The 25,395-nt window shown below is 34.4% G+C and overlaps 1 protein-coding gene across 1 annotated transcript in view; it reads right to left on the bottom strand.

Moving 5' to 3' along the window:
- Positions 1-25,395, bottom strand: part of RSBN1L (round spermatid basic protein 1 like) — a 76,430-nt gene that overhangs the window by 15,042 nt on the left and 35,993 nt on the right. The window contains exons 3-6 of the mRNA XM_037162214.2: positions 23,768-24,408; positions 7,136-7,273; positions 5,565-5,707; positions 1,152-1,319 (exon numbers count right to left, since the gene is read on the bottom strand). Coding sequence (XP_037018109.2) covers positions 1,152-1,319; positions 5,565-5,707; positions 7,136-7,273; positions 23,768-24,408 — 1,090 coding nt within the window. The remainder of the gene's footprint in view (positions 1-1,151; positions 1,320-5,564; positions 5,708-7,135; positions 7,274-23,767; positions 24,409-25,395) is intronic.

The following is a 25,395-nucleotide window of genomic DNA, read 5'->3' as shown; positions in this document are numbered from 1 at the left end:
TTTTATAGTAAGTTAACAAAAAGTCAATTCTGTATTAGTAGCCCTTGAAAATAAAATTTCCTCATGTATAAAAATACAGATTACATATTTTTTAAAGATTTATTTATTTTTAGAGAGAGGGAAAGGGAAGGAGAAAGAGGGAGAGAAATAGCAACGTGTGGTTGCTTTTTGCATACCCCCTTCTAGGGCTCTGGCCTGCAACACAGACATGTACCCTGACTAGGAATTGAACCAGCAACCCTTTGGTTCACTACCCACAGTCAATTCACTGAGCTACACCAGCCAGGGTAGATTATATTTTTCATGGTATCTTAGAAAACTATGCAACAATGTTTGACATTTTATATTTTCAGAATTAAAAGTTTTCTTTTACAATTAGAAAATGTTCTTGCATATTTAATGTCTAATTCAACTGCTTTAATAAGTAAAATAGCACATTCCAACTTAAGTTTCATACCTAAACACTCAGTTTGAAAACAGAAACCTGAGAAAACTTATTTTACAGTATCTATTTATTTATCAATAAATGAAACAGTTCTTAATGGGAGGATACCTTAAGTATATTTAAGAGAATTAATTATCCATTTTTTAATTTATGAAATGATTCAAAGTGTAACTTGCAGATGAAGCCGGAAAAAAATAATATACAAGGTGAACAAATACTTAATACTATAGACACCAAACCTTGGCAGAGAACAAGGTAGAACAGTATAAAGAAAAACATGAGTCTGGAGTCACATCTGAACTCAGTCTCAGCTTTGTCACTTATTAACATATAACTATCATAATGTTATTTGACAGTACTGAGCCTCAGTTTTCTTGTAAGATAAATATGGGCCTACAAGAAATTGAAAATCAAATGAATATTCGTAAATAGGCATATAATAAGTACCAAGTAAATCTTAGTTTTTCTTTTATCTTAGATAAGACAATTGTTTTCACATCTAGTCACTTAGAAAATAAAATTATTTCAGCAAATCCAAAAGAAAAACTAGATTCTAGCAATGAAAATCTTTAGTACAGTCATACAGTTACGATATCCAAATACATGAGAAAATAATCCCCCATCAGTAAACAGTATTACTGAGAAACTCTCCAAAATGTTAAAGCCAAGAAAACATTTCATTAAAATAGCAGTAGTTAATATATACCACTCTCCACAGTGCACAGCCTTCAACACTCCAACAGCAGCTGTAGTCTGTCGTTCAAAACCTTGTCCTATATGATCTGCATGAGCTCTTGTCCTGTCTTCAAAGAGCATCTCACGGGGTTCACTAGTTCGAGGTAGGTATTGCAGGTTTTTTATTTCATTGGTAGTTCTGTTTTTTAAAAAAATTAAACTTACATTTTATATATATTTTTTATAGAGAGAAATGGAGTTAAAACGGGTTGGATAGGCTTATGTATTAAGGCTTAATTATCCTCAAACACTTGTATTGAGGTTTAACTGCCACCAAGCATTTAGTAATCAAGTAATTCAAAGAAATGAAATTATAAATCATCTGCTCCTAAATCAAGTGTTCTTTTTAAAATGAACAAGAACAAACAAGAGCACATATATAATAGACTCTTTTTCATATACCCTTCACAAGTGGAAGTTTAAAGGCAAATATATACTTGGATAAGAAAAATAAATTACATGTAGTGCGGTTTACCCAGGTCTCCCTGTACCCAGAATCTTTACCTGAAGTTTGAGTCGAACCTGTGGAAGTACGCCCCCAATCAGGTCACACAGCTAACACAAAGTACAGATCTTGAACAAATAGGTAATTTTTAAAAATGCACTGATTTAATATTTATAGAGCAACTACTATGTCAGTCATGATCTAGGCCCTGGAGCTAGTGAACAAGACAGTAGTGAATAAGATAAGTTCCCTACTCTTATGGAAGTTTATATTCTAACAAAAGAAAAACAAAAAAACAAAATAGGAAGAAAACAACAAGCATAAGTGCTTCCATAAAACACACATGATTTATTGGAGGTAGAAAGGAAAACCTTAGCTCCCTCTCAAGAGGACAGTCACACCCATTGGCCCTCCCTCCACTGCTCACCACTCAGAAAACATACACACAGAAGCTGCTGACTACTTAGTCTCACTCACTGCAGAAACCCTCTCAAACTTTGCTGTAGAAGGGGAAAAAGAGTAAGAAGAATTTCTTGGATTGGGAATCATCATCTTATTTATCTTCCTGTAGGGTTTTTCTTTTCCAAAGAAAAGTCCAGATTGTGCCATAATATTCTCCTCTTATCCCAGTCTCTCTCTTAGGGTCTCTTTCTTATTAGTTCTTTGATTTCTCACCTTTACTCTCTACTATTACTGCTCTTTGTGCAATCCTGCATTATAGTCTTATTACACACTCACACGCACAGATGACGCTACAACATACTTTTTCAGTCTTGGAGATTTATGGTCTACAGATGTCAGAAAGCTAGATGATGATGTTGCTTCCCATGGAAAGCTAACAAATAGGCTTTTGAGCCCACGATATGGTGTCCAATAATTTTGTCCAATTAACCATATTCTAATGAATAAGACTTTCGCATAATAGCTAGGGGAATGTTGTTGTTAGTTTGGTCAGACTGTAATGGGATATGAAATTATTGGATATATGATGGATTTATAATCACTGCTGTACAGGCAAATTCCTTAAGGGGCTGCTGAACTCCCTTAGATTACATGGAAAAGGGTGTGCATATCTGTTATCGCCCTGGGCAGAGGCTTTCAGATTCTCAAAACAATTCATAAATCCGAATTAAGAACCACTGAGAAACACCAATTTTACCATTTACTACCAACTTAGATATTGTAAAAATTTCATTCAACCAATAAAAATTTATTAAGCAGTACATACTCCTTTTAGGTGCTGGAGCATATCAGTAACAAGAACAAGACAGTCCCTGCCTTCATGCACCCTACAGTTGCCCAAGGACCATTTTTCTTTTTTAAATTAATAATCACTGTAACCAGTGAAACCATTTTTTGTTATCTAAGAAAAAGGTATCATTTCCCTCAGTATCCCCCACTCCATTCCTACAAAATGTTAACCTAGTGTACATTTTTCCATACTTTTTTCTACGCTCATATAAATATTGGGTTGGCCAACAAATTAATTCATTTTTTTTCTATACGATGGCTCCAGTAGCATTTAGTTGTTTTTAACTTCATTTGAAATTATTTTGTTAAGATTGTATTGTGACAGTTGTCATAACAGTGTGCATTAAAAAAAACATCAAAACTGGTGAATTTTTGTGTAGCCATTTTAATATTGAAGATGGAAGAAAATAAGCAACATTTTCAGCACTTTCTTATTATTCTAAGAAAGGTAAAAACCCAACTGAAATACAAAAAAGGGTTTGTGCAGTGTATGGAGAAGGTACTGTGACTGACTGAATGTGTTAAAAGTGGTTTGCAAAGTTTTATGCTGGAAATTTTTCACTGCTTGATGACAGTGATCAAATCGAGCCATTAATTGACAACAATCAACGTTACACTATGTGAAATATAGCCAAGATACTCAAAATATCCAAATCAATAAAGTTACTGGTGAGTATGAAAAATATGTCTTTTGGCCCAGCACTTGATGGACTGAGTGCTGGCCTGCCAACCAAATGACTCATTTGATTCCCAGTCAGGGCACACACCTGCGTTGCAGACCAGGCCCCCAGCAAGGGACACTCGAGAGGCAACCATGCACTGATGTTTCTCTTCCTGTCTTCCTCCCTCCCTTCCCATCTAAGAGTAAATGAAATCTTTAGAAAAAAAGAAAAGAAAAATGTGCCTTTTATTGTACAGAACAAAACCATATGGACTTTTTGGCCAACCCAATATATATTTATACGTATGTTTTTCATCTCTTCTAAAAATAGAATTATAGTGGGCATATTACTCTACATTTTACTCTTTTCAAGTCATAGATATCCTTCCAGATCAACGAACAGAAATAATTTATTTATTTTAACTGTTTCACCGTATTCTTTAATAGGAATGTGTCAAAATGTAGTCAAACATCCCTGTTAATAATGGCCATTCGGACCACTTTAAACCTTTTTCTCACTACAAATAATGCTGCAATCAATATTCTTACTACATTTTCCTTTAGGGCTTTTATGTCTTGAGACAGATGTCAAAAGTGGGTGTGCTGGTTTACAGAGTATATATAGTATGTGAAACTTTATAAGCTACTGCTAAACTCCTTTCACAAAACAACTATAGTGGCTCACCAACAATGTGTAAATAACTTTGTTTTCCTCACCTACCTACCAGCCTGTAATATTACTACCTTCTTAATAATTTTTGTCAATGTAATTAATAAAAATAGTTATCATAAATATTTTAATATACACTTGACTACCTATGGCCTATTTTTCTGTTGGGTTGTTTATATTTTTCTTGTCAATTTAGGAATACTCTTTGTATACTAACTTTAGTTTGCCACCTGGTACAAGTGTTTTAGTCAATCTATCATAGTTTTGAACTTTGTTGTTGATGTCTTTTCTCTCACTAATACTATTGCCATTATATTTTTTATCTGCTGAGGAAATGTCTCTCCTAGGCTTAAAAATTTTATTCTAGCCCTGGCTGGTGCGGCTCCGTGGATAAGCATCAGTCTATAAACCAAAAAGGTCACCGGTTTCATTCCCAGTCAGGGTATATCCCTGGGTTGTAGGGCCAAGTCCTCAGCCGGGGGTGTGCACGAGGCAAGCAGTCCATGTTTCACTCACACACTCATGTTTCTCTCCCTCTTTTTCCTCCCTCCCCTCTCTCTAAAAATAAATAAGTAAAATTTTTTAAAATACAAAAAAATAAATGTTATTCTATTATTTTTATCTTATGGTTAAATCTAAAACTTATTCCTTATATACGGTATGGCTTCGTTTTCTTTCAGATGGACTGCCAATTATGTCATATTATTCATTAAATAGATCTTCCCTTTCTCGGTATACTTTGATCTATTTGCGCACTCTATCCTTTTATAAATGATCTTTTTAACACAAGGACCCCTCACTTATCTTCTCTTTCACAGTTTTCTTGGCTATTTGCTGGCTTTACTTATTCTTCCTTATAAACTTTAAAATCATTTATCCAGTACTAGAAGTATATGCTAAGTTTCAAAGGACTATCATTTTTATCTAATCTAAAATATACTAAGGGTTTTTACTTGTTTAAATCTTATTTTATATCCTCTATGTTTTAATTTTCTTAATAAAGGTCCTAAATATTTCTTATTAATTTATTCCATAGTTTATAATGTCTGTACTGTGAATGACATTTTTTCCATTCTTACAGTTTATTGACATTTGTCTAATTTCTCATGTCTCATTAATATTTGATCATGGGATCACATGTCAAAGATAGACATGGTAAATGGGTTTTTGGTAGACATGAAAAAAAATTTGATATATTTTAAAAATCATATCAGCATGTGTAGCCATTTTTTAATTTATATTCCAATTATGCCCTAAACTTTCACCTCATTCTTCCTCCAATTTTCAAATAACACACACACACACACCGAACATACAAACACCCATTCCCAGGAATACAAATTTATGTCCAACATACCTTTTCCTTTTGAAAGGTGACTTTGGCATATCAGCCACAGGGATCATTTGTTCTCCTGGGCGTACCCACATGATGGGACCATCATCACTATCTTTTCGACTTTCTAATTTTAGACTAGATAGTGTCCCCCATGGCAGTGTACACTAAAGGCAAATAATTACATAGAAATGAATTATTGTCAAAATGTACCTTTAAATATACATTAAAGAATGCTGCCCCCTGACAAACTTTCATATATACTTTTATACTTATACATTTGAAATACATACCTATATTGAGTATGTTCTTATATATTCACAAATTTTCTATAAAAAATTCTTTTTTCAAACACATAAAGAGAGTAGTTATTTTTGGATGATTTCTTCCCCCAACCCTGTCACAGATATAATTCACTATATTCATCATTTGTTATTCTTCCTCCTACCAAATATGTAATGTTAATAAGTTGCCAAAGTAAGCAAGTGTTCTCTAGGAGAGTCTATAAAAATGAATAATTAATTACTTAAAAAATGGTTAGCAAAAAATAGATACTTCTATAATTAGTTATAATCAAAACCCAGTAAAACAAAAAGAAAAACCTGACCAAAGTCAAAATTTATTTGTTTAGTAGATGCTTGAAGAGTTTGCTCGTCTAAAAAGCAGGGATTAAAATCTTTGAAGAGAGAGAAAAAAGGATCCATGGAATGGTAAGAATGGTATTTTTTAAAAACATTTTATTCCATACTCCTTTTCAAAAATGGGAGAATTGTCAAATTAAATTTCTACAGAATAAATGCATTCATTTGTTTGTCACTTAAAATCTAAAACATAAATATTTAAATAATGTATTTTTAAGTAGCATTCAAAACAAATACAGTCAAATTCCATGATGTCCCTAGTTGGGAGAAACAGAAAAAGAATAAAAAGTTTAAAATAATAAAAAAGGAAATAAAAGCAAAATGGAATGGAGTGAAAAAGGAAAGAAAAATATACTCTTTCTCTCTCCCCCCCCCACACACAGATTAGAAAATTGACTAAGGAGAACTGAAAAAAGAAGAGATGTTCACCAGATTAAGTGGCAAACTAATGATAAAGTGATCTTGTCACATTCTGACATTTGAATTACTAATTGTATTTTAAATGTCTTATTTATGGAGAAAATGAAGCCCAAAAAGTTTAAATGGCTTGTCCAATCCAGCTAAACATAGCCAAGAATGAAATACAGATCTCCTAGGTCAGTTTTCCGCAATGCCACATGGCCATTCCCTTCTCCTAAGCCCTTTCATTTAGTAGACCTCCTTTCTTCCCTTCTTAAATCCTCTGGTACTCAGTTTATAGCTAACAGATGAAACCTAATTTCCTAAAATGGCAGCAACAGGGAAGTATTATTTTCTTGTCCACCGCTTAGCTTTTGCATTACAATTAATACCTGAGAAGTCATAAACATACACTACACTAAAATTTAGTTTCTTTCTTTCCTTCCCTCCAATTCAAATAAAATAAAAATTTCTACAATTCTGAAACAACCATCTGTACCACCTGTATGAAAGTAACACCCACAATTCAGATTGCTTGATATTGTTTTCTATTACCTTTAAAAATGGTGAATCTTCCAACATATCAAGGAACTCAGGGAAGTAATCTCCCACTTCTTCATCAACTGCTCCCACCAAACTGATTTGTCGCATTGGGCCAGCTCTGTAAGTACCATGAGAATATGTTCTTTTTACCTGAAAGATATGGAATTAAAAGTTACAACTAAGATAATGCTTACTCTCACTGTGTAACACTAAATTATATTGTCCAAAAGTATTAGAACATAATGTGAGGTGAGCAAAACAAAAAGCTTTTACAAACAGTAAAATAAAGTCATTTAAAAAATTCTGCACTAAATTGAGCTATTTTACCTTCCCTAGCTATACCTATACACAGCTTATAAAAACAGTTGAGGCCCTGTTTTAGCTGGTGGCTGGTATAGCTCAGTGGATTGAGCGCGGGCCTGCGAACCAGAGTATCGAGGTTCGATTCCCAGTCAGGGCACATGCCTGGGTTGCAGGCCGGTTCCCTGCAGGCCAGTTCCCAGCAGGGGACGCACAAAAGGCAACCATACATTGATGTTTCTCTCCCTCTCTCCTTCCCCCCTAAAGATAAATAAAATCTTAAAAAAATAAAATAAAATGAACTTAAAAAATAAATATAAATAAATAAAAACAGTTGAAATAAACAGCATAATTCTAGACAACTGACCATAACTTCTTACAATACATGAGTTCATTAGCTGATCAATGGTGCTACTGAAATTATATTCAAAAGTTCATATATCTACATTTTTCTAATGGTTCATATCTTTTTATCAGACTTTTCAAAAGTACACACTGTACAAAAGTTACGTTTAACCACCACCAGTGATTGGTGTATCTAAAAGGCCACCAGGAATGATCTTCCCTTCTAAATCTCACTATATTAATTAGAATCCAGTTTATATTTCTAACTCTGATGAAACTACTAGAGATTAAGAAACCAGGAGGCCTAGGTCCTACATCTCTTTGCTATCTACCAGCAGTGTGACCTTCAGAAATCACTATAATTCCTTGAGTTTTAGTTTTATTAGTTGGAACAATTTACCTTGGATTGCCTAGGAAAATGTCATAATTATATAGTCACCTGCACAGTGCTAGCAAATGGGTATTATTCAAATATCAACTAAAATAAAACAGCCTATACCTCAAAAATCATTGGTACTTTTGAGTTTTCACAAGTACATTTAAATACTGCAAAGAGACATATGCCTTTTCATATACTAACACTAGTAAACAAGTCTTTTTTAAGTAAAACAATTTCCTTACATAAACAAAAATTAACCTAAACCCTAATTATTTTTTTCTCCAGATTAGCCTTTGTAGACAGTACATTTAGAGAGATTAAACTGTCTTAGTTTCCTGGGTCTATCATAGCTTTAAAAAATAAAAACAAAAGCCCTACTATAACATTATTAAGCTACAGAGAACGGATAAATACAATTAACGATCAGGAAACCAGAACTAATTATTAACAAGTTTAACATTCAGCCTTCTTGGAGTACAATTTCTGCATTTAAGTGTTAAGTAAAAACATGTATCATTTAGTAACCCAAAATGGGTAAGCATCTTGGGTGGTAACAGTAAAGACAAATAATATGTTTTATGTGGTACCTTTAAGTACCTGACTGATTTTCATTTAACCATGTGCTGTTACTTTAGGTCAGAGAGACCACTCTGTTGACTGAAGAGATTACTGGCCTAGCCATGTCACTGCATTCAGATTACACCTTTGCATTAATTTCTAAGTTTACACATTTTTTTAAAGATTTTATTTATTTATCTTTAGAGGGGAAGGAGAGAGGGAGAGAAACATCAATGTATTGCCTCTAGCGCATCCCCTGCAGGGAACTGGCCTGCAGGGAACCTGCCTGCAACCCAGGCATGTGCCCTGACTGGGAATTGAACCACGATCCTCTGGTTCACAGGCCCATGCTCAATCCACTGAGCTACACCGGCCAGGTACAAATGTTTTTTAAAATTAAAATAGAGCACATGTCTAAATTAAGTACAGACTAAATATTAAAAACTTTAACAAAAAGTAGGACAAACTTGATTTCCCTCCCCCCTCCTCTATCTTGGAGTTGCCTAGAAAGAGGCTGTATCTTTTGATGATTTTTTAAAGTATGGCCCTATTAAAATTTATGTTTCAAAAGGATATTTGTGAGAAACTGAATTTCAAAAAGTAAAGTAACACACTCTACTTGGATTATAATCTTAAATACTGTGTTTGAATCTTTATAGTTCTTGTCACCTCACAGCAAAATACATATGTATTATATGTAAAATTCATTTACACACATAATTTGCTATAAAAAAAGTACAGATTCCTCTCCTCTTTCACCAAAATGTGCTAAAACTGTAAAGTACATTCTGTTTACCCACTATTAAAACCAAGGTAAATTCCATTATAAAGTATAGCCTTTTTAAAAACTATGTATAGGCCCTGGCTGGTGTGGCTCAGTGGATTGAACGCCAGCCTGTGAACCAAAGGGTTGCCAGTTCCATTCCTAGTCAGGGCATGTGCCTGAGGCCTACGAGAGGCAACCACACATTGTAAAAACAAACAAACAAACAAACAAACCCCATGAAACTGTATACTTAGCTATCATGTTCAAAACGAAATAGCAATTTTCTTCTACAACACTTATTCTCTAAATATTCAAGATACTATTCTGATAATCTAATAGGAAATCTATGGCCATAATACCCTGAATGTGCTCAATCTCTCTGATCTCATAAGGTAAGCAGAGTCTGATTGGTTAGTACTTGATAACCCAACAGGATGAATACAAATATATTTAAATTTAAAACTAAATTTTAAAAGTTAAATGAAAATCATCAAAATATTAGTTGTAAAACTAATTTGAATTTTTAAATACACTCTAATATAACTTGTAATTATATACCATTTAACATTTTCTAGTTTAATAACCCAGTAAGTCTAACATATACTAAATCAGTTGGAACCAATTATTTAATATTTTAAACATGGCAAATTGCATATAACAATGTACTCAAATTCAAAAAGTATGTACCTCTTAATGACATACATATATAGCACTTAAGCTATTAAAACAAAATATAAGAATATAATCCACACACTTAATTTCTAAAGAGCTAAAATAAATACCACAAAGACTATGATTTTAAAAGGGTACTCTTATAAAATATATATGATTCTACATTAGGCACTGTTCTAATTTTTAAAATGATAAATGATAAAAAAATACCACAAAATTAGAAGGGGGAAAGGGGCAACCGTACAGCTCTCCTAGGACAACAGTATTATAACATCATATTGGCAAACCTAGACCAAAAATAAATTAAGCTGTATACGCTCAGTAAAAAGGCTATCTTCATTAAAATCTTGGTACTTAAAATATATGCTTTCGTTACCTAGAAAAGTTACTCATCTGGAAAACCTCACAACCTGAAGACACTGGACATTAGATTAATTACTAGGCGGCTTTTTACTCACTTCAATAAATATTAACCTAATCATCAGTTTTCTGATGCAGTTAAAAAAGTAACCTGAAAATATAGAAACATGTCACTGTTTTAAAACGTATCCTACATGCTTCCTATAAGAGAAATGTAGAGCTATACAGTATATACACTATTCTTCCCAATTTAGGTATAGCACTCTCAAAAGACAACACAATAAAAGATAGAAATAATATGTATATATTTGCAAAGCTTAATTTAAATAAATTGATATTTAATTAGTGGCTTAGGAATGGATGTAAGATTTTTCATCTAAATCTCCCTACGGTCCCTGTATTCCCACAAAATCCTACCACCATCATAACTAAATTTTAACTTTTCCCTTCATATTTTTCTCTATAAATGTTATAAAAGGAAAGAAAATAGGATACTTCTTGTGCCCACTACCAGTGTCATTAACAAAATCTTACAAATTTTAGTTAATGGAAAATTATTTATTTAAGTTACATTTAAACTAAAATCCTATTCATCATTGCTAATATATAGTAATCTTTTAAAAAATCACAAGTAATCTTATGATTCTGAGGTTGCTTGCTACAAGAAGAAAAAAAGTAGACTTACTGATGGGAGATACATTGCCAAATATAAATCTCTAAGGCTTAATACTTCTCTCTCTTATTTTTCTTTCAAAAACTGCTACAAGGGAAGAAGCAAATATGGTAATAAGTATTTCAAAAACCCATTAAGAATGACTCAGTTAAAACCATTTGCTGTTTCCCAAAATGTGCTCCCTGATGTGTCGATCCCCAAAGGTAAGATCCAATAAGGGGGGAAAATGGTTGTTCACCCTTCCTGTTTAGGAAGTTCACCAGAATTACACAAACTATTTTGACTTCAAAACCTGTTTTTCTTATAGTTATTTTAGTATACCTAGCCATATCCAAGATATTAAAAGTTACAAAGAATACTTTAATAGTGATCCATAAGTCACTCAATATTCATAACTCCCTTTCTTCCCCAGAAGACATTATAGTTGTTTCTAGCTAGTATCAGCAGCAATTTAAAGAAATGAGAAAAATAGCACAATTATTAAAGCCAAAAATTTAAAGGGGTGAGGGCAGTAGAGGCTGTTGGTTCAATTCTTCTGGTTGGTTTCGTGCGGGAAAGTAGAGGAGGAAAATGAGAAGGGACTCTCTTACTTTATTTTTTAAAGATTTTATTTATTGATTTATAGACACAGGGGAAGGGAAGGAGAGAGGAAGAGAAAGAAACATCAATGTGTGGTTACTTCACACACGCCTCCAACTAGGGACCTGGCCTGCAACCCAGGCATGTGCCCTGACTGGTAATTGAACTGGTGACCTCTTGGTTCCCAAGCCAGCACTCAATCCACTGAGACACCAGCCAGGCCAGGACTCTCTTACTTTAAAAAACAAGGCCAGCTCATTATATTCTCACTGAGGCAATCCAGACATTGAACATACATGAGCACGCCACACGGGGGAGCCATTCCCCCAAACACTTGGCATATCCTTTCAAATAAAAATAGGTAATAACATTTAATCAACATTTTATTTCAAATATAGCCATATAACGTCAACTACAATAATAAGTTATTCATTTAAAAATTAGTACAATAAAGGAAAAACGGTTCTCATCCCATACCTGCTACAATATTTTGTACAGACCAGTTCACAAGCATTCCCTTTAATGTGACAGACACAATGAGTCAAAATTAAAGTTTAGTATGAAGGCAGGCAGGCAATGATTCAAGGATGGCATATCAAATCATCTTTACTGGCCTAGCACACTGAATAACCCCAGCATGAATTCAATGAATGTTACTTTTCTCTCTCCATTCTGCAGAGAGGCAAGGCTGACAGATCACATCAGGCTTTATAATTGTCTCACTACTGAAATATCAGCCATTTAATCATGAATTAACACCTTGACTTAAGTTGATACAAACAACTTAAGACCAGCACAAATATAAAACAAGATTTTGAGTTTGGGGGAATGGGAAATGAAAAAGGAATTGCCTCGGTTTTCATTTTCTCACAAATCTTTACTAGAGGATGTCTTTACTTAAGACTAGCTAGAGTTTTTACTTTAATCAGACTATGTGCTGATTAAATATTGAGAGACAAGATAGAAATTTCATGTATTCCTTAACGGATAAAATCCCCATCTTATTTGCCTTTTTGTTTCCCTACCATCAAAGAAATAGAACAACAAATGTCTAAATGAATATTTGAACAAAATAAAGATAGAAAAACTAGAATGGATGTGAAAGATTCCAAAATTCTTGGCCAAAAATTCTTCCCAAGTATGTTTGCTTGTTTCTGAGCGATGTGACTATGCCAATCCAATCATTAATTAGTGATTCTGGGATTGGCCATGTGACTTCCTTTGACCAATGACACTGGCAGACACAAGGCAGGCAGAAGCTTAAGCACTAGGGATTGCCCTCTTTCTGCTCTATGGAACCCTGCAAATACTACCATGTGTAGGAGCCCATGTTAACCTGCTAGATGATGAGATAAATCTGATCATCAACCCATTCGACAGCGCACCAACCAGCAACTACCAGATAAGTGAATGAAGCCATTAAGCCCCAGCAGAGCTGATAAAAACAAAAGGATTGTGAGAAATAACATGAAACCACTAAGCTTTGAGGGCTTTTGTTTAATGCAGCAAATGAACTGATACAGATAGGTTACAAACTTTCGGCAAAAATGTCATATGTACGTTTCTATTTCCAAATAGATTTTCATTACATAGTTGATTGATATTATACCACTCATCTCAGAGCCACAACATTAGAGAAATGATATGACCTATTAACACAATATATAATTCCACAAGGTCTTCAAAATTTTCAGGTAACTTACAAGGATATAGATGAAGATGGAAAACCAGAGAACAGGATGTCTTGATCCTTGGTCACTATCGTGTGTATACGTGTATATATACATATATATACGCACACACACAAAACCCCTCAAACTAACACGTTTCAAGGATAAAGGCTCAACAGGTACAGAATGAGTTTTGTTTTTTAAAACTTCATACAGAGTAATAGTAGAGAGATAAACACCATCACTATAAAGATCATAGAAACTGCTGATAATCTGTCATCTTTTTTGTTTCCACAGAATTTAGGGCAATTTATTTTGGTTGCTCTGATTTTACTATTTTTTAAAAAGGAAAAAACCCCAAAAACCTTAGTCTGTTCAGGTTGTAAACCTAGCACAAACTTGGTTTAGGTTCCACAAGACACTGGTAGTCAGTGCCATCAGGTTACACACTCTGGGGAATGTTATTTACATTACTGTGAATGGCCGCAGTGTCAACCTGCAGCACCATCATCCCAGTTCAGGGCCATGCTGGTAGTATTTATTCTCTGGGTCTGATCTAAACCTGGACATAAGATTAGGGGAACCTGTCTTAAAATTCACATAAATGGGTTTTTATTAACAATATCCCAAACTTCAGTATTTGCACAAATTACAATATTAGAATATAAGAAAAAACAAAATACATATTTTATTATTATATACACTACTTTACCCATTAAAAAGTGTTAACTACATATATTCATTACCATTATCATGAATTTCTTCCTTTGACATTGCTAAATGTATTTTCCAAACTAAGATTAAATAAAAAGAATAAAGGTCAGATTCATAATCTTCTCTATTATCTCTTCTCACATGCTTCTGGGTCTTTTGGATACTCCCTTTTGGATTGGTTTTGACTGGATCAAAGGTTTCTCAGAATATAAAACACAGAAAAAGAATTAAGGATAGTTTACTGGATTACAAAATTCTACAATTCAAAACTTTTCTCTATAGGTCTGCTTGCCTCTGCTCCATAAAAAGCATTATCTCAAAACTACAGTGGGTTCTATCTATTGAACTTAGTTAATGAGAAGATATCCTGATCAAACTATAAAGCTTTACTTGTGAGCAACCACTGGAATGTGAATTTGGCTTTATTATCTATAACCTGTTTTTGTTATGATTGATATTAACTGAAACTACATTCCAATATGAATAGCTCCCTCCCTTCCCCTAGAACACTAATACACATTAGCTCAATTAATATTATCACCACAACCAGTTCTTTAAAACACATACTCACATGTCAGTATGTAGGCTTATTTCACAACAAAAATATATATTGGGTTAAACAAAAAGTTGGTTTGGGTTTTTCCACACGATGGCTCTAGTGGTGCTTAGTTGTCTTTACCTTCATTTGAAACAATTTTGTTAGATTGTATTATGACAGCTGTCATAACAGTGTACATTTTTTAAAAACCTCATTAAAACTGGTTATTTTTTTGTGCAGCTACTTTAATACTGAAGATGGAAGAAGATACACAACATTTTCAGTGTATTATTTAAAGAAAGATAATGCAACTAAAATGCAGAAAAAGATTTCTGCAGTGTATGGAAAAGGTACTGTAACTGAGCAAATGAGTCAAAAGTGGTTTGCGAAGTTTCTTGGTACTACTGACATTTTGGCCAAATAATTCTTTGCTGCAGGGCTGTCTTATGCAGTGGAAGATGTTTAGCAGCATCCCTGGCCTCTACCCACTAGAAGCCAATAGTGAAATATAGCCAACATACTCAAAATATCCAAATTCAATAAAGTTATTGGTGAAAATGAAAAATGTGTCTTTTATTTTACAGAAAACAACTAAACAGACTTTTTGGCCAACCCAGTAGCTTCCCTATGTGATTTTACTAACAAATATGTATGACAATGCCATAGATAAGAGGGAGGGAGGGGGATACTGGAAGACAAATGAGATACAAAATACATTTCAATTTCTGAAGATGAGTGTAAACGTTACACTCTAATAAATGATCAGAGCTTCCAAGTTCTCAAAAAGAGTGATTAACAAAATGAAGTCCTCAAATACCTTGGAATAAATCTAACAAAAGATGTACAAGATTTGTAGGCTGAAAACCAAAAAATATTAAGAGAAAAAAAATACTATGGGAAATACCATGATCACAGACTGGAAGATTCAGTATTGTGAAGACATCACTTCTACCTAAACTTATCTATAGATTCAATGTATCTCAATCAACATCCCAGCAGATTTTTCTATGGAATCTGACATGCCAACCATAAAGTTTATATGGAGATACAAACAATCAAGGTAATCCTGAATAACAGCAAATGATAAAATTATTCTACTAGGTATCAAGAGTACCACATAAAGCTATACCAATTACGACAAACAGAGTAACAAAATTAAAGGGAGCCCAGAAACCCACACATATATAATCAGTTGATTTATGTCTAAGATGGCAATGCAATTTAATGGGAAATAATGTCTTTTTTAACAAATGATTGTAGCCACTGAATACCACATGGAAAAATACGAACCTTGATTTTATACCATATGCAAAAATTAATTCTAGAATAACTGTAGACTTAAACATGAAAGGTAACAATAATACCAGGAGAAAATTTAGGAGAATACATTAACTACCTTGGAGTAGGCAAAGATTTCTCAAATACAATTCAAAAAGCACTAATAATACATGGGAGGGGGATTTATAAATTAGATTACATTAAACTTAAGAACTTCTAGTCATCAAGAAAACTCTTAAGAGTGGAAAAAATAAGCCAACAAGTGAAATATTTGCAATACATATAGCTGACAATTCATATTCATAGTATGTGAAGAACTTCAACAAATCAACTAGAAAAAAAAGCCCACTGGAAAATGGGCAAAAGAGTAAACCAGTACTTTTACAAAAGAGGATATCCAACTGAACTATCTTTACATAAAAATGCACTTGACTTAGTCCTCAGGGAAATGCAAATTAAATGCATAATGACAGGCTATTACATAGCCAACAGAGCGTCTAAAATGAAAGAGACATGGCCAAGTATAACCAAGGATGTGGAACACTGCTGGTAGGAATGTAAATTAGTACATAATGTTAGAAAACTGCAGTAGCTGGCATAGCTGAACATTTGCATACCTTTTGATTCTGAAATTCCAAACTTACATATATACCCAACAGAAACAAATACATATGCTCACCAAAACACATGTAAAAAAAATATAACTAGCTGTTACAACTATAACAGCCCCAAACTGGGAAGAACTCAAATCCACAATAAACAAGGATAACTAAACCATGGCATATTCATCCAATGGACTACCGCACAGCAATGAGAAAATAAACTGTTGCTATACACAAGATGAATGACTCTCACAAACAATGCTGAAGGAAAGAAGCCACATATGACAATGCACCTATTATTTGGTTGTATTATATAAAACTTCAAAACAGACAAAATTATCTCTAGTGTTCCAACTCAGGCGACTGGTAACCTGGGTGTCTGTTTACATATTATAGGTGGTGGGGGTGGGCAGAATAGTGATAAAGAAGGGGTTGGCAAGGGCTTTTGGCTATTAATAATATTCTACGTTTAAAAATCATGGACATGTTCACTTTGTAAAGATTAATCAAGCTATACATTTAGAATGTGTGCATTCTGTGAACATACTATAATTCAGTAAAAAGGTTATTTTAAAATACCAGTTTTATTAGCCTGGCTGGTGTAGCTCAGTGGATTGAGTGCGGACTGCAAACCAAAGGGTGGCTGGTTCAATTCCCAGTCAGGGCACATGCCTGGGTTGCAGGCCAGGTCCTCAGTGGGGGCCATGTGAAGGGCAACCACACATTGATATTTCACTCTTTCTCCCTCCCTTCCCCTCTCTAAAAATAAATAAATAAAATCTTTAAAAAATAAAAAAAGACCAGTTTTAAAAAGCTTTAAAATGTTTATTTTTAAAATGTTTAAAATAAAAAATAGAACTACCACATGATCCTGCAATTCCACTTCTGGGTATTTAGCCAAAGAAAATGAAATCACTATCTTGAAAAGAGATATGCAACCACCATGTTCACTACGGCAGTATGTACAATAGCCAAGACATAGAAATAGGAACAACCCAAGTATCCACTAATGGATGAATGGATAAACACACACACACACACACACACACACACACAGAAATATTATTCAGCCATAAAAAAATAAAGAAAGAAATCCTGCCATGACAACATGGATGGATCTTGACAGCATTATGCAAAGTGAAGTAAGTCATAGAAAAGACAAATGATTACATAATTTAACTTATATGTACGATCTTAAAAACAACACCTGAACAACAGGTGGTTGTCAGAGGGATGAAATGGGTAACGGTGGTCAAAGAGTGCAAACTTCTTGTTATTAGATAAATAAGTTGTGGGATGTAATGCTCCACATGTTGACTGCAGTAAACAATACCGTATTGTGTATTTGAAAGTTGCTAAGAGAGTAGAGATTAAAAGTTCTCATCACAAGAAAAAGAATTTGCAACTGTGTGTGGTAATAAATATTAACTAAACTGTGGTAATCATTTCACAAAATATACATATATCAAATTGTTATGTTGAAACCTAAAACTAATATAATGTTATGTGAATTACTTCAATTAAAAAAATAAAGAAAAACTCATGCCTATTATGCAGTTATTTCCCATTTCCTCCTACCCCCGCTATCAATCTCCTTTCAGTTTCTAATTCACCTACTGTGGATATTTCATATAAATGGAATCATATAACATATGAACTATTGGGATTGGCTTCTTTCACTTAACGTTTTCAAGGTTCATCCACAGTGTAGCATTAGCAGTATTTTATTACTTTTTACGGCTGGATTATATTTCATTGTATGCACTACCAGAATTTAATCAACTCTTATCTGTATAAGTATTTATGGTAAGTTTTGATCTTCCGTACTTCCTGAACTCCCTACCATCAATTAACACGCTCTTAAGAGTCTTCTCTCAGAAGCTATTCATCACCTATTCAACAAAATTTAAAGCTTTTGTAGTACCGCACTAAATCAGTATAACTTTCTTTGTAACACCTGTTAAGATTACAGAGCATTTCTAACCACTACCCTGTCAAATAAGTACTATTATTATTATTATTATTATTATTATTATTTTGTAGGTGAGGAAACTCAGACATAAAGACCTTAAGTATTTATTCAATGTCACAGCTGGTAAATGGCAGAACCAGGACTAGACCCTTTCCCTTTCCATCCACCCCACATCAGAGTTCATTCAACTACCCACACGAACCCAAGTCACAACTCCTTACTACACTGACTTTAAAATAATTCTACAAATTAAATTTGAAAGAAAGGCTCTCACATTCAGGACAATAAAAGCCTCAAGTTATAAACTGTTTTAGTTCTAAATATATGTCTCTAAGAGTCCTGCAATTCACAAAGCATTTTCCCAAATAGAAAACTGTATAAATGGTTTTAAAAAATTCATTTCCTGTAGGGGTAACACAATTAGGTTAAGAGACAGAGCTTTTAGTGGAAAAGTCAAGAAACTGAAATAAAACTAAACCAAAATAAGTATGTTCATTTTTGTTCTACTGCTCTCTTCTGGATCTCGTTCATTTTCATGAGGAGAGTTTATAGGAAAAACACTTCTACACTTAAGCTCTTAAAAGACCAACCAAACTAAGAATCCAGTGTGGAGGAAATATCAAATAAGCAGTTCAGGGAAGATTTTCACTAAATATTCTTCCCCGCTACATAGGAATAACACATGGACCTTGCACCTTCTAACCATTAAGTCTAAAGCTAACAAGATAAAAGGGGTCCTGAAGCTGACAGATCAAATAGATTATGTGCCCAAGTCACAGCTGGTAATGGAGAAGATGCATCTGCCTAGAGCTTCTCTGTGCAGTATGTATTAGTCAAGCATATTCAACCGGTGATGGTTGAGACACACAACCTAGCCAAATACTGGCATGATTAATGAGTATCACCATGTCATTTCACTTAATAACAAAAGCATGTTTTTCATGCTGTATTTACTACATATTTAGATAAAAAGTCTTATCATCTAATAAAAAAATTAGTAATTCCTAACCTTAAAAGAAAATTTGAAAAGCAAATGTAAGAATTATGACAACCCTAGCCAGTGTGGTTCAGTTACTTAGAGCTTTGTCCCATAGATTGAAAGGTTGCGGGTTTGACTCCCAATAAGGGCACATATCCAGATTATGGGTTCAATCCCCAGTTGGAGTATATCAGAGAAAGCAATCAATCAATGTTTCTCTCTCACATCAATGTTCCTCTCCCTCCCTCTCTATAAAAGTAATGAAATATAAGGGTAAGAATAAGGGTAAAAAATAACATGACATTTAAAAGATGACTGAAATAAACTTGCATAGTATGATAGTGAAATAAATCAAAATATACAGGAAATGAACAATGAAGGGAAGGAAACTGGGACTCAAATCAACAACTGTAACAAAAGGAAGAAATAAACATTCAAGACTTCCGCCAAGATAGAGGCGTAGGTAGAAACACCTTGCGTCCTCGCACAACCAAATCTAAAAAAAAGTTTTAACAACAATAAACACAACCAAACCACACAGAAAATCGACAATACGAAGTCCAAAGACAATGAAATGCTCGGCTAAACCGGTGAGAGGAGTGAAGCCAGCAGTGGAGCGGGTTAGCAAAAAAGATCCCCAACTGGGTGGTGCGCAAGCAGCCAAAGGCGCAGATCCCAGGTGCGGAGGGGGCTGGCTACGGGCGGACACGGGGAAGAGGCGCATCTGGCTGTCTGCGGTCGGTGGAGCATTTGCGTGCAGATAAAACAGTGAAAAGGCGAGCACTGAGACCGTACAGTGCGGTGGGCTCACACTCCCACATTTCCGCTCGGATAAACAGGCCGGGGCGGTGGGATGAACTGGCGAGTGGAGAGGACCGCCATTGCTCCCTCTCTAACTCCGCCCCCACATAGAGCATCACAAACCAGCGACCTGAGTGGCCCCGCCCTGATAAACAACTAAGGCTTCGCTCCTCATACTTAATGGACACGAACAGACCAAAAATGGCTCAAGAACAACTCAGAGCCCCAGAGCCAATAAATCTAAGGGATGAAGAAATAGCCAAACTTTCAGATGCACAGTTCAAAACACTGGTGATCAGGATGCTCACAGAACTGGTTGATTATAGTCACAAATTAGAGAAACATTTGAAAGCTAAACTAATTGAAATGAATGGTAATGCACAGGAAACCAACAGTAATGGAAAGGAAACTGGGACTCAAATCAAGGGAGTAGACCAGATAGAAGGAAAAAATGACCAAACAGAAAAGAATGAAGAAACAAGAATTCAAAAAAAATGAGGAGAGGCTTAGGAACCTCCAGGACATCTTTAAACGTTCCAACATTCGAATTATAGGGGTACCAGAAGGGAAAGAGGAACAGCCACGGGTGGAAACCCTATTTGAACAAATAATAAGAGAGAACTTCCCCATTCTGGCAAAGGAAATAGACTTCCAGGAAATCCAGGAAGCTCAGAGAGTCCCAAAGAAGTTGGACCCAAGAAGAAACACACCAAAGCACATCATCATTACATTAGCCAAGATTAAAATGAAGGAGAGAATCCTAGAAGCAGCAAGAGCTAAGGGGACAGTCACCTACAAAGGAGTTCCCATCAGACTATCAGCTGATTTCTCAAAAGAGACCTTACAGGCAAGAAGAGGCTGGAAAGAGGTATTCCAAGTCATGAAATCCAAAGACCTACAACCAAGATTACTCTATCCAGCAAAGTTTTCATTTAGAATGGAAGGACAGATAAAATGCTTCTCAGATAAGACCAAATTCAAGGAGTTCATCATCACCAAGCCCTTATTATATGAAATGTTAAAGGGGCTTACCAAAGAAAAAAAAGATAAAAAAAGATGAACAGTGAAAGGACAGCAAACACAGTTATCGACAACCACACCTAAAACAAAAGTAAGTTAAGAGGACAGGTAGATCAGGAGTGAACCATAGGAATGAAGATCACGTGGAGGATTAGCAACAGGGGAGTGGGAGAAGGAGAAGGTAGAGAAAATAAGTAGCACAGACAGTAGATAGAAAATAGATAGGGGGGAGGGTAAGAATAGTAGGGGAAATACAGAATCTGAAGAACTTGAGACACATGTTCATGAACTAAAGGGGGGGAATGGTGGGAGAGGGGTGTGCAGGGTGGAGGGAAAAGGAGGAGGGAATAGAACAAATGTAATGGCATAATCAATAAAAAAATGTTAAAAAAAAAAAGAAATAAACATTCAACCAGAACAGAATGAACAAAAAAATATTCAAAAAAGAAAAAAAGAGGAGAGGCTTAGGAACTTCTGGGACAACTTTAAATGCTCCAACATCCAAATTATAGGGGTGACAGAAGGAGAAGAGGAAGAGCAAGAAACTGAAAACTTATTTGGAAAAATATTGAAGGAGAACTTCCCCAACCTGGTAACAGAAACAGACATACAAGACCATGAAGCTTAGAAAGTCCCAAATAAGTTGGACCCAAAGAAGAACACACCAAGACACATCATACTTAAACTGCCAAGGATTAAAGATAAGGAGGGAATCGTAAAAGCTGCAGGAGAAAAGAAGATAGTTACCTACAAAGAAGTTTCTGTAAGACTGTCGGCTGATTTCTCAAAAGAAACCTTGCAGTCAAGGAGGGGCTGGAGAAAAGTATTCAAAGTCATGAAAGTCAAGGACCTACATCCATGATGACTCTATCCAGCAAAGCTATCATTTAGAATAGGAGGGCAGATAAAGTGTTTCCCAGATTAGGTCAAGTTAAAGGAGTTCATCATCATCAGACCTTATTATACAAATGTTACAGGGACCTAAGAAAAAGAAGATGATCAAAACTATGAACAGTAAAATGACAACAAACTCACAACTATCAACAACTGAACCTAAAAAGACGAAAACAAAAACAAACTAAGCAAATAACTTAGAACAGGAACAGAATCTCAGAAATGGAGATCACATGGGGGGAGATCAGAGGGGAAAGGAGAGAATGCGGGAAAGGTACAGGGACTAAGCAGCATAATCGGTAGGTAGGAAACAGACAGGAGGAGGTTAAGAACAGTTTAGGAAATGGAGACACTAAAAAACTTACATGTACAACCAGGGAATGCTGGTAGGAATGGCAGTACCAGGGGGACAGGGAGAAAGGAGAGAAAAAGAATGGAACAATGGTAATAGCATAATCAATAAAATATATTAAAAAAGAATATACATGAAACATACTGTAGGGGTGGGACGTTTGGTATACATGGAAGTGATCGGATATCCAGACTATCACCTAAAGTGGAGACTATAACTTAAAACACACACACACACACACACACACACATACACACAAACATTCAGAATAAGGAAAAGAGTCCTGGATGAAGATGAAGGAGATTTTGATCTATTCCTGGCATTGCTGCCAACCTTAAAACCGTAAGTTACTCCTATCTGTTTGTTTGCTTATCTGTTAAGTTGAGAAAAGTGGAATATATGATTACTAAGATCCCTCTGAAACTTTCTTTACTTTTTTCCTGTTTCCAAACTAGAATAATGCAATTATTACCTAGAAAACCAGACATTTTAGCACCAATAAGTGTGAAAATTGGCTGATTGCATGGCCTAAGCAATGCCTGATCTGAGTGAGAGTGGGAGTAAACCTCATCAGTCTTTTAAATGGTCCTACATTACCTTTCAAAAGCCAGCAGACTTAATTCTGTTTCTGCTTTCTAAAATAATGTATGTTCACCTTAGAGAAGAATAGGTAATGAAAATTAGCTTGATATATGCACTGATATGGGACTTTTCTCACATAATTACAAAATTAACTGATGATTCCTTTGTTCCACAATAATTTTTAGTAGCCAAAAATTTATTCACCATCTACTAAGGGATGGATCCAGTGCTGAGCATTGAAGGCATTATCACATAAACCAAGAAGATAATTTTAGGTAATTTTCCGGTAAGAAAACTCTTGTAAGAGCTGAAAAATACGTGACTGAATTCATTCATTTCATTTCCAAGGCAAATCCTTACGAAAGAGCACAACAGAATCTTAATTATTTTGTTAATTAGCTTTAAGAAAAAACAGATATATAGAAACCAATTTAAATTCTGATGTCCACATCAAGAATGCAATTTATTCTTAATAATCCCAAGAGGTTTCTTACTATTATATTCTTAATTTTTTATTTCAAACTCATAGCAAAATGAGAAACAAAGAACAGAAACTTGTCTAAAAATATAATTAAAAGTTTATTTTTTAAAAAAACTAAAAATTTCTTACCTGAGCATGAAAATTGGACATAGTCGTTGTCTCTATATCCTTCTTTCCCAAAATCTCCATTTTCACTGGTGAATTGGGAAAATTAAATGAAAAGTAGTCTAAAAAGTCAGGTAAATAAGCAGCTGCCCCATGAACAATACCCATTACATAGAAAGCTGCAGAGTTTTCATTTTCACTGAACACTAGACCCACAAACTCTTCTGCAAACCTCTCCATCTCCATAGGAGACAGATGGGTTAGTTCATTACTGTAGGCATGGATAACTGACGCACCTCCGTTAGGCTGATGCTCAATATGAATGAGCTGTCTGAACTCCAAAGTGTCCAACCTTTTGAGGTTATTCTGAACCCGTGGCTCCTTTAGTGAGACAAATGGAAACTCACTGTTCTCTGGAATTTTGGAATCATAGTTCTTGGTATTCAAATTCTTTCCACTGTAATCCTTTATGTTATCACTTAGGATGCCTTTAGGTTCTTGATCTTCAAAGTCAGATAGCAATCCTGAGCAGATGGTTTGAATAGATTTGCTGTACATTTTTGGACGCTTCCGTTTTTCATTCTCTTTGTGTTTCTTTTTCTTTTTCTTCTTTACCTTTCTAATTTGTAAGTCTTCTACATTTGTTTTTGGTTTCTCCTTCCCACCTGTTGGGAAAACATTTTTTTTGAAACTCCGTATTTTAGTTACTTAAAAAACCATGCTTTAGGAACTGTTTTATAATAAATAAGCAAAGTTTACTTAAAATTAAGTTTATATTTGGGACTCATTTTACACAATATTGAAAATATTTAGTCAGTCTCTCTGCTCCTCTCTACACACACACAAATACATACCAAGGCTTAAGACAAAATTAAACCTTTCTGACATGTAGCAGATGCTCAATCAGTGTTTACTGAAATCATGAAATAAGTGAATGTTTTAGAAAGCATAATCTTCAAATTTTAAATGTAGAAAATCGGAAATGAAAAGGTGAACAAAAGTGAATGCAATGCTTTCCAGATGTTTTGCAATGATATATATGATCATATATATAAGAGATAATATATAGCATATTTATTTTAAGTCCTTAAAAACTGCATGTAAGTATCAAGATCTAAAAATCATACAAGAAAAAAATACTTGCTTAGTAATAAAAGTAACAAACAGAGCAAATCCTTAGCTTTTTACTATACTTCCTCCTTAGAAAACTACTCTTGCATCTAAAATGGGCTGTTTTGGTACACTGCAGTTTACGAAGTTCCCAGTGAATACCCTACAAAATACCATAAGAAATGACAAAACTAGAATAATTTCTCACATCTTAAGCACAAACGATATCACATACTAATAGATGAATTAAAAGGTAAAAAAATATATGGGGTATGATAAGCTTATATATTAATGAGTTTCTGTAACCAAAGGCAAGAATAAAAGAATAGTCTGGGTTCAAAAATTTAGAACTCCAAAGAATAAAAAATTAATCCACAGAGACTTTAAAACTATAAAGTCTAAATATATATATAAGCTTAATATTATCATAGTATATTTATTTCTATACAGTAGGAAAAATAGAAAAAAATAAAAATTCTCACAAGAAATTATGTTTCCTAAGACATTATGAAAAAGCCATTAAGCTGTTAAGTTGAAGAGGC

Source organism: Artibeus jamaicensis, unplaced genomic scaffold, assembly GCF_021234435.1.
Source record: "Artibeus jamaicensis isolate MK-2021 breed Jamaican fruit bat unplaced genomic scaffold, CSHL_Jam_final contig_518, whole genome shotgun sequence".
In the NCBI taxonomy this organism is placed as follows: domain Eukaryota; kingdom Metazoa; phylum Chordata; class Mammalia; order Chiroptera; family Phyllostomidae; genus Artibeus; species Artibeus jamaicensis.
Note: the sequence above shows the minus strand (reverse complement) of the source record. Positions and strands in the feature narration are given on the sequence as shown.